This window comes from Lactuca virosa, chromosome 7 (assembly GCF_052849685.1).
Source record: "Lactuca virosa cultivar CGN04683 chromosome 7, Lactuca_virosa_CGN04683_v6, whole genome shotgun sequence".
Taxonomy (NCBI): domain Eukaryota; kingdom Viridiplantae; phylum Streptophyta; class Magnoliopsida; order Asterales; family Asteraceae; genus Lactuca; species Lactuca virosa.
This window is the reverse complement of record NC_136432.1, coordinates 165,725,992-165,735,825: the sequence shown is the minus strand read 5'-3', so window position 1 is coordinate 165,735,825 and position 9,834 is coordinate 165,725,992. Positions and strand designations below refer to the sequence as shown.

The 9,834-nt window shown below is 34.2% G+C and overlaps 1 protein-coding gene across 2 annotated transcripts; it reads right to left on the bottom strand.

Annotated features, from left to right (window-relative positions):
* Positions 1–4,124: 4,124 nt before the first annotated feature.
* On the bottom strand, positions 4,125–9,382 carry LOC145123271 (Protein kinase superfamily protein). Of its 2 annotated transcripts, XM_079058490.1 has the most exons (9): positions 9,271–9,382; positions 9,070–9,190; positions 8,423–8,884; positions 7,718–8,320; positions 6,450–6,677; positions 6,270–6,370; positions 5,657–5,771; positions 5,159–5,572; positions 4,125–4,610 (listed from the first exon to the last, which is right to left on the bottom strand). In XM_079058490.1, exons 3-9 carry the CDS (start codon positions 8,828–8,830, stop codon positions 4,428–4,430), a joined length of 2,052 nt encoding a protein of 683 aa, XP_078914616.1. In that variant the 5' UTR covers positions 8,831–8,884; positions 9,070–9,190; positions 9,271–9,382; the 3' UTR covers positions 4,125–4,427. The 2 variants fall into 2 exon arrangements, with proteins under 2 accessions (XP_078914616.1, XP_078914615.1); XM_079058489.1 differs by lacking the exon at positions 9,271–9,382 and having other exon boundaries at positions 9,070–9,253.
* Between the last annotated feature and the right edge of the window lie 452 nt (positions 9,383–9,834).

The window sequence follows — 9,834 nt, the reverse complement described above, 5'->3', positions numbered from 1 at the left end:
TAAATCGAGAAAAATACTAAATTGTCATGGAAAAATCTGTAAGTTTCTGCATTGATTCTTTGTGATGTCAAGAAGAGGAGAAAATTATCAAACATGGTTTTAGACATTCATAACTATATTTTACTATTTATTTCTCTTTAACAAAAACAGATGCGAAATCAACACAAACTAGAGTACTGAATCGGATGTATGGCGTTGTGACTTTGCATCTGATGGAATTTACATTGTGGATGCTCTTAGGCGCAAACTAGACCAATTTGCCCCTGCGGTATCTGTCACACCCCCAAACCAGACGGCGGAAACGTCCGGGGGTGGAGGACTTCATTTGTAGTATCACAACACATGTAATATAGTAATCAAAGTACAAACAACCATTGTATTAAAAAGTATAAATATTTACATGTGTTTCACATTGTATACTGAAACTATAAAGTTGTACAAAAGAAGAAGACAAGACATAAATAGCTCCATCTTCTCAAAAGCTCGGGTGTACCTGTCTACTGGTTCCCTGAGAATACAAGTAATTTGAAAAGAGAGTATCAACATAAAGTTGAGTGAGTGCATAAGTTTTTGATGTATGTAAGAATATCTTCTGTTTCTTGAATATGTAAACTGTTTCCAGAAAATCCTATATTTTTTGTTGTATATGAAAAGTAGTTGTATTTGTATAAAACTGTTCTATTTGAAAACCAATTATCTGTATTTGTAATCTTTATGTAAATTTTGTATCTTGTTAACTGTATCTTGTAAACTGTATCTTGTAAACTAGTACTTTGAAAATGTACTTAAGTTTAGTTAATTATACACTAACGTATTGTTGATATCTTTTAATGAGTTATTATAACCATACTGACTAGATGGCCTGACCCGACGCTATGAATGCGCTGAAAGTTGATGATAACAATTGTCACCCACAGGCGTGTATGCCTGACTGTAGCTAGCAGTCTGAGTGCGGGATTGTCAGTCCCAATATAGATCTATACACCCATTGTTTCGATCCCCTGCTGGAGACTCTGGTTATAATATCAGGACTTTACTATATTGTTTAAAATGAATTAAACAAACTGTACTACTTGTCTCATAAAAGCATATAAACATTACATGTATATTAGTTATGAAAACCCAATCATTCTAAAGTAAATGATTGATAGTATGCTCTTGAATTAGTACTCTTAACATGTATCTGAAAGAATGTATATCCTTGAATAGTTTTGAATCAATCTTTGTTCTTGTAAAACAATGTACTCTAGTATGCTTGAATCATGAATTATTGTTATGTGAATCATAAATTATACCTATTATAATTTATATGTACTTTATGTATTGATACTTAGTATTAATGAATACAACCCCTTGCTCAACTTGTTACAAAAGGGTAATTGAAACTAAATGAATAAACTTTTATACTTGTATACATATACAATATATATAAGTAAAATTTAAATGACACTCGGACAAATAACTAATACTTGTAATCCCACATCCAAACAAGGAAAATGAACCAAAGTGGGTTATCAGTCCTAAATCTTTTAAATATTATTTATATAAATATATGTATACTAGTATGATTTTTGGGGAAAAATATAAGTTTATAAAATATTTAAAAGAAGTTTCATATTTTGAAATCCATTTTGGTGACTTGACGTCTTTTTGAAACAATCACTTAAAACCACTTCATTTGATGATACTGAAATTCATTTTGATAAGATGTTTGAAACCATTTGTTTTGATAAATGTAATCCATTTGAAATCATTTGTTTTGATAACTGTAATCCATTTGAAATCATTTGTTTTGATAACTGTAATCCATTTAAAATCATTTGTTTTGATAACTGTAATCCATTTGAAATTATTTGTTATAACACAAAATCTTTGTGTTAGACTTGTATCCCCCCCCCCCCTTAAAACAGTAAAAACTATGAAAAGATGGGGGTATGAACTCACATGTAGTGAGTGGTTTGGATGAACGGGTGGTATAGGATGCTAAGTGCCAAGTGAAGACTTGAGCACACACACAGATCCTATTTATCATATAATGATACATATAAGCATATAATTAGTGTTTATACAACTAATCATGAAAAGAAACACCCTAGGACATAGGATACACTTAGATTTAAGTGCTATAATCACATGTGATTGCATACTAAAGGTGTATGGCCACCCTAAGGAGTTTACGGTCCAAGTGGTATGACCATAAGAGTTTACGGTCAAAGTGGTTCACGGTCCTATGTGTTTACTGTTCAATGGGTTTACGGTCCCATGGGTTCACGGTTCAATGACCTTACGGTCATAAGGTTTACGGTTCTTGGGTTCACGGTCATGGAGTTTACGGTCTAAGGAGATTCAACCGTAAACTCATCAAATCTTTCATAAATGAAGGTTTTCAAGGGCTTCAATCAAAGACATCGGATTCTAGGGACCAAGCTTAGCCTTAGGAAGGGTAAAGGCTATAAGAACACCCTTTATAAGGGTTTACGGTCTATGAAGATGCACTAGACCATAAACACCTTTTGTTCTTGATTTTCTTGATGTTTTCTAGGTGTTTAACAACTGATTCAAGTATATAACAAGCCATGGGTAGTATACTTACGATTTGAAGGCAATTGAGGGTGTTTAAGGTCCAAAAACACTAGTGTGTGTTCTTGGTGTTCTTGGTGAAATGAAGAACACTTGATGATCTAGTCAAAAGAAGAGATTTCATGGATGAAATCATGTGTATTCACTTGATATTGAAGGATATCAACAAATCAAGGGAAGAAACACTTACAATCTTGAAGATCTAAGGGAAAATTCGGATGGTACTTGAGAGAGAATGAGTTCTTTGGCTTGAAATTGTGAAAAGTGATTGAAAATGACTAAGGACCATATATATAGCATGGAGTTTACGGTCACCATGACCGTAAACTCATTGGTCTTGACCGTAAACTCCCTTTTTGAGGAGGTTTACGGTTGCAGGCAGTTAAGAACTTAAGTTGCTATTTCCAATCTCTTATTCTTTTGATGTACTAGGGTTAGAACACTTGAAACAGGTTCCAAACAGTGATAATTGGAAGCAAAATGAGTCTAACACTGATAGGTTTAATTGATTAAACAAGCTTGGAAATTTCAGGTTGTCACTGTATCAAGCACAAAAATCGAATGGTGTCTATGTTTAAAGGATATTTGATTCCATGTAGTTCAATAATTAACTTGGAATTTTATTGATATAGTTTTAGGTGTGTACAATTGAAATAAAAGGATAGATATACTTTTAGGAACTTGTGTTTATTAGGTATATATTGTTATTAAATTAAGTTGGTATTAATTACCTAATTCCCCTAAAATCAATTTTAATTGGAATTTGGTAGGAATACAAGTATAAGAGTAAGGACTAATGGCAAAAGTAGTAACTTGGTTAGTTTCCTAATCGAATTGAATTAAAGTATATATATCAGACAGTCCAGACACCTTTTAAAGGAAATGAAACCCCTAGAATTTCATAAACCATGTATCAAAAGGGGATGAGGAGAAATATATCATGGGGTAGGATATGGTCTGGAGATCTTTAGCCAGAGAAACACAGATACACCGTAAGATCATCATCAAGTGTGAAAAATGGTACAAAATTGGAGATTTTCAGCAAAAGATGGTGTCATGAGGGGTTATTTCAGCAAAATATAAATATTTGGAGGATAATTTTAGTAATTTTGGAGGGTTTTTTTTTGTTGTTGTCGTGCAGGTTGCTAAGAACCAAAAGTCAAGAATCATGCCCCTAAATTCAACCTTTTGAAGCGTAAAGGGCCTACAAATATAATTTTTTTTCTTTTAATCATCGTATAAATTTTCAAACGGGGCACAAAATTTTTAAAATTCAATTATTTATCCAAGATATTATTTTTCCGGTAAATCCCTGCCCATATTCAATGGATTCAGTTGCATCCAAAATTTTTAATTTTTGAAATTTGCATTGATGATTTATTTTATTTTGTTTCTCATTTTCTAAATATAGTTCTACTTATCAACTGTATTATTTAATGCATATATATATATATATATATATATATATATATATATATATATATATATATATATAAGCCGAAAATGGATCTCATTAGATACTCATTAGCTTAAACGTACCCATATAAAACAAAAAACAAACAAAATGGCTCAATTTCAAACTCAGATTAGTCTTAGAAACCACAATTGCTTAATGATACAGATTGGACATTCTTTGAACTTGGATTTGCAAGAACACACCCTTTCCTCTTCCCTACCAAAAGAAAGACAAGAAAAAAAAATCAAGTATGAACCCCCACAATTCGTTCGAATGCCACTATACACAAGACAAGGGGTGAAAACTTTTAAACATTTAGCTCATTATACATATGAATTTATATTGCCTACAAATTCATTCTTGATGATCCGTGTTTATGAATCTTTTGAGCTTATCGACCAGAAAAGAATGTGTTCTCTCCTTGAACTTTTCTCACTTTGGTTTTATCACGTGCTCTTCTTACAGCTTCTTGGATTTGTCGGTCATGGTCTTTTAGCATTTGGTCAACTTTCCCAGATGGAGCTAGTAATGGACCCGAGTAGTGAATCTTGCTTCCTTTCGACCCGTATCCAAGCTACAAATATATAAAACTCCTTAGTCAAGAAATCTTCCATGTAACATTTGTAACATGAAAAAAAAATATTACTTTTGGCCCCATTTGTTATGCAGGACAAGACAAGACTAGACAGAATCTGTATAGGACAAAACATGACGGGACAGCACATAACAAGACTGGACAAGACTAGACAGAATCAGTACATGACAGGACTGAACATGACACGACACGACACGACAGAATCAGTAAATGACACGACAGAACATAGCAAGACTGGACAGAATCAGTACATGACACGACAAAACATGACACGACACGATACGACACGACACGACACGATACGACACGACACGACAGAACATGACACGAGTGGATAGAATCAATACATGACAAGACTAAACATGACCACTAAGATAGTGTCAGTGGGACTCCCTCTTGATCACTTGTCAGTGCAAAAAGATGTGAATGCCCTCTCCTTATTCTTATCTTAAAAAATATCCCTAGAAAGCTTGTCCAGTCTGTGCATCTAGGGTAAAATTGACAATTTGCCCGCATTGAATACTTACAGAAACCGGATCTTTATTGCTTGATCTTCCATCATCATCATTAGGGTGGCTTGCAGCATTTGAAGAAGCTTCTTTAAGTGATCCAGGAAATCGGCTAATCAATCTTGGATGATGTTGTTGTGAAGTTCCCGATTTGTCCCTACGATCTTCAGACAACATACTCTTCCTAGCAGCCACTAGACCCGAAATTCCTGATAAATCTCCACCGTTTGATTCAACTTTTTTTCCAACTTTTGACCATGCTGCCCTTTGAACCAATGGCCCAGAATGTGAAGCTCTTTTGTGCAGATTGTTGGCTTGTTCTTCCTCCATATTTTGAGAAGGTCTCGGTGGATCAATCGGAAAGCCTGATGCCGATTCCTCCTGTTGAGGGTTGAACTTTTCGCTACGGGAATAAGACTGCCCTTGTCTTTTCTGCATTCACATAACACATTTCACTTTGTTTGTTAGTTCCAAAAAATAAACTATGTAAAATTACTAAACTATCCCTAACTTTACCTGCAAGGAAGATGCAAGTTCAGCATTAGCTTCAGGAGCTGGCATGGCTCTAGACTCCCGTGTGGCTCGCCTTTCGGGATCGGGTCGGTGAGACTTGCCTCCAGCTGCAGCTTGTCTATAATTTTGAAAAAAGTAAGTTACATTTTTGGCCCCTGAGTATAGCTGGTTTTTGCAATTTTGGTCCTTTTGAGGTTCTTGTGACGTTTTTTGTCCCTTTTTGAGGCTCTTGTAACTTTTTTGGTCTGTGTTTCAAGTAAAATGACTACTTTTGGCCCCTGAGTATAGCTTTTTTTTGCAATTTTGGTCCTTTTGAGATTCTTGTGACGTTTTTGGTCCTTTTTTGAGGCTCTTGTAACTCTTTTGGTCTGTATTTCAAGTAAGATGACGATTTTTGGTCCCTGAGTATAGTTAAAGCATGTTTTTGCAATTTTAGTCCCAAAAATAGTCATTTTACTAGAAACAAGGACCCAAAACGTTACAAAAACCTCAAAGGACCAAAATTGCAAGAGAAAAGCTTTTGGAACCAAAAATGTAATTTACTCTTTAAAACAAATACATTCAAGCACATTTTGGCTAAAATTATATAAAATGTAAATAAAGTTACAAAATGTACCTTCTAGCCTCTTCATCGCGTATTTTAGCATCAAACTCTTTACTTGGAGGGTATTTTGGTAAGCTTGAAGGATCACAAGGGAGTGGTTTTGTAGTGAAGAACTGTAAATAAAGAAAAAGATGCATTAAATGGGGTCGGGTCATGGGTCATGGGTCACAGATCATGCACATAAACTCATACCTCACTGTTCAAGGCTGAAGATGCGGATCCTCTGTCAGCAGGATCTATGGAGAGGAGAGTCTCCATGAGTGCTAATGCAGGTGCTGGAAATTCCTTGAATGTTTCTGCAACACATCGTTTGTAAGGTTGTTGAGGTTTGAAAATGGTGGCATGAGGCAATTTTGATTTTCTCCAATAATCCTCAGATGGAGAGCCACAAAGTTTGAAGATTTTGTGGAGTTGTTCCACCTGGATTCCACAATATGACAAGATTCGTTAGTAAAAAAGTTTGAAAGTTTGTGATGTATATCGAATTAAGATTTGAACTTTGTGATTTTAAATGAATAAAGCTTTGAAATTTGGGATGTGTATCGAATAAAGCTTTGAAATTTGGGATTTTCATTTTATTAAGCTTTGAACTTTGTGATATATATTAATAAAGATTAGATTTTTTGATGTATGTGGAATAATGATGTTTATTTGAATAAAGCTTTGAACTTTTTGGTACATACCGAATAAACCATTGAACTTTGTAGTGTATATCAAATAATGAAATAAAGATTTGAACTCTGTAATGTTAATAGAATAAAGACAGTTTTGACCTTTATCATGTATGTCGAATAAAGCTTTGAAATTTGGAATGTTTATCTTATAAAGCTTTGAACTTTGTGATATATTATATTTATAAAGATTAGATTTTTTGATGTATGTGGAATAGTCATGTTTATTTGAATAAAGCTTTGAGCTTTGTGGTGTATATCGAATAAAGATTTGAATTTTGTGATGTATATCAAATAAAGATTTGAACTCGATGATGGGTGTCACATAAAGATTCAAACTTGTGATGTATATTCAAATAAAGCTTTGAACTTTGTGATGTATATTCGAATAAAGTTTTGAAATTTGTGATGAGTATAAGTAAGGCTTTAAAGTTTGTGATGGAAATCGAAGAAAGCTTTAAACTTTCTGATGCTTATTGAATAAAGCTTTGAAGTTTGTGATTTTTATCAAATAAAGATTAATAAAGCTTTGAAGTTTGTGATTTTTATCAAATAATGATTTGAACTTTATAATGGATATCAAATAAAGCTTTGAACTTTGGGATGTTTATCGAATAAAGCTTTGATTTTGTGATGTATATCTGATAGTCATAACTCATAAGTATTCCAATAAAGCTTTGAACTTTGTGATGGATATCAAATAAAGCTTTGAACTTTGTGACATTTTTTGAATAAAATGTTAACTATCTATAGTCTATACCAAATGTCAAACCTATAAAAATCACATACCTCTGTTCTTCCAGGCATTATCGGCTTTCCAGCATACAATTCAGCAACTATACAACCAGTACTCCATAAATCAACAGCTGTCCCATAATAAGTAGCACCAAGTAAAAGCTCAGGTGGTCTATACCACAAAGTCACAACCCGACTAGTCAACGGTTGACTTTGACCAGGGTCAAAAAAACTCGCCAGTCCAAAATCAGCAATCTTTAAAACCCCATTATTATCAACCAAAAGGTTTGAACCTTTTATGTCACGATGGAGAATCCCATGACTATGACAATGATCAAGACCTTTCAAAAGCTGCCTTATGTAGCATTTAACTTGTGATTCTGTGAACTTATGATTAGGGTGAGAAGCAAGTCCAGCTAGATCATGTTCCATGTACTCAAAAACAAGATACAAACTGCATGACATTCGTGAGGTTACAAGACCTTCTAATTTTATAACATTTGGATGATTAAGTTTGCGTAAAATGTGAATTTCTCTAGCCATAAATCGGACACTTTCAGGCTCCAAATTGTCAAATCTTACTTTCTTTAGTGCAACAATCTTTCCATGATCAAGATCACGTGCTCGATAAACATTACTATATGTACCTTGTCCAATCTGAAAAAACAAAAAAAATGGCAAGAAAACCATCAACTTATGAATTGGAAATGCTTCATGTTCATGAATTGGAGATAAAGTTTAAAGAATAAGGAAACAAACCTTATCTAATTTCTCAAAAGAATCTGCTTTTCTGGGTACCCATCCTTTGATAGCTTCACCTGCAACTGCCGCCAGCCATGGTGGCCAACCGGCGGCCACCTGCTCACCTTCGGTGGCTCTAGGGACACTGGTTAGAACAGGAAGGTGTGTTGAAACGATGGACTCTGTTTTCTCTCTTTTTCTCTCAAGATTCTCTCCTGGTAATCTGATTGAGCCATTGACATGTTTATCGATAATCATTGGTCCACCATCGTTATTATCTGATTGTGATTTGACCCTGTAGACTTCTCTTCTTGATGATGCAACCCTAGGGACACGTAATTCAGACTGAGTTTTATCGCCATATCTGTCCCTCGGACTCTCTCTGCTGTCGTCAATGGCGGAAGGCTTGCCACAAACACAACCCATAATCCACCGAATGCAAAACTCACTTCAATCACTCACCTCTTTTCCCCAATTTCACTAAAACAACAAAACGAAATCATAAAATCTTAGAAATTAGTCTCCACAACAAGCACATTCCAGCAGCTTCCCCGAAATTCGTGCGTAATTAAGTCAAATTACTTCAAAATAAGCTGTACCCAGGTTATGAAATCGAAATAATTTTATACCCAGTGATCAGAACAACAAAAGGATAAAAATAGTACCTGAAAGTGAGAGTTGCATAATGCAGTTGTTGTTGTCTGATCTAGGGTTTGGAAAGTCGTGGATCTGCGAAAGAGGAAGGGGAGAGACGGATGAATGGATAGATAGAGAGGAGTTTAATTCCTGAAATCCAGAAATGGAAAATGGAAAATGGAAATTAGAAAAAATAATAATAATAAGAAAATTAAAGAAAAAGTCTATACATTTTCTTGTTTAGCATTTATATATTCTGACAGTTTGGGGCAGCCTTTGGAAGTCTGTTGTTTTTAGAGAGAGAAAGAGAGAGATGGGTCTTGTGTACTGAGACATCCTTACCACCACTCGCAAGTCAAAACTTGGATTTATTCGTAATAAATCATTTTATCTTATTAATAATTCAATCAAGAATCTCAGTTTTTATTTTGTAATAAACTATATGCTAAGTTTTTTTTTTTTTTTTTGTACCTGTGTTAAATTTGTTCACATATGGAAATGGTCCCTGTTTTTTTTTAACTTTTTTGTCATCAAAAAGTAATCATCTCACGTGTTTGTCCTTCGAATGAACTTTGTTAACTTTAATATGTAAAACCAGATTTAACATAATCATCATATCTCTTATCATACCTTTATGTAAAGTTGCATTTTACACGAATCTTATTTATTTAATTTTTGATGATTAAAATAACTGAAGTTTAAGAGAAGTCAGTTAAAAGGCGCGTCGGGGGGTAAATTCCGGGGTCATAAACAGCATTAACAGGAGGAGGGTAGAGACTTAAGCCCACATCCAT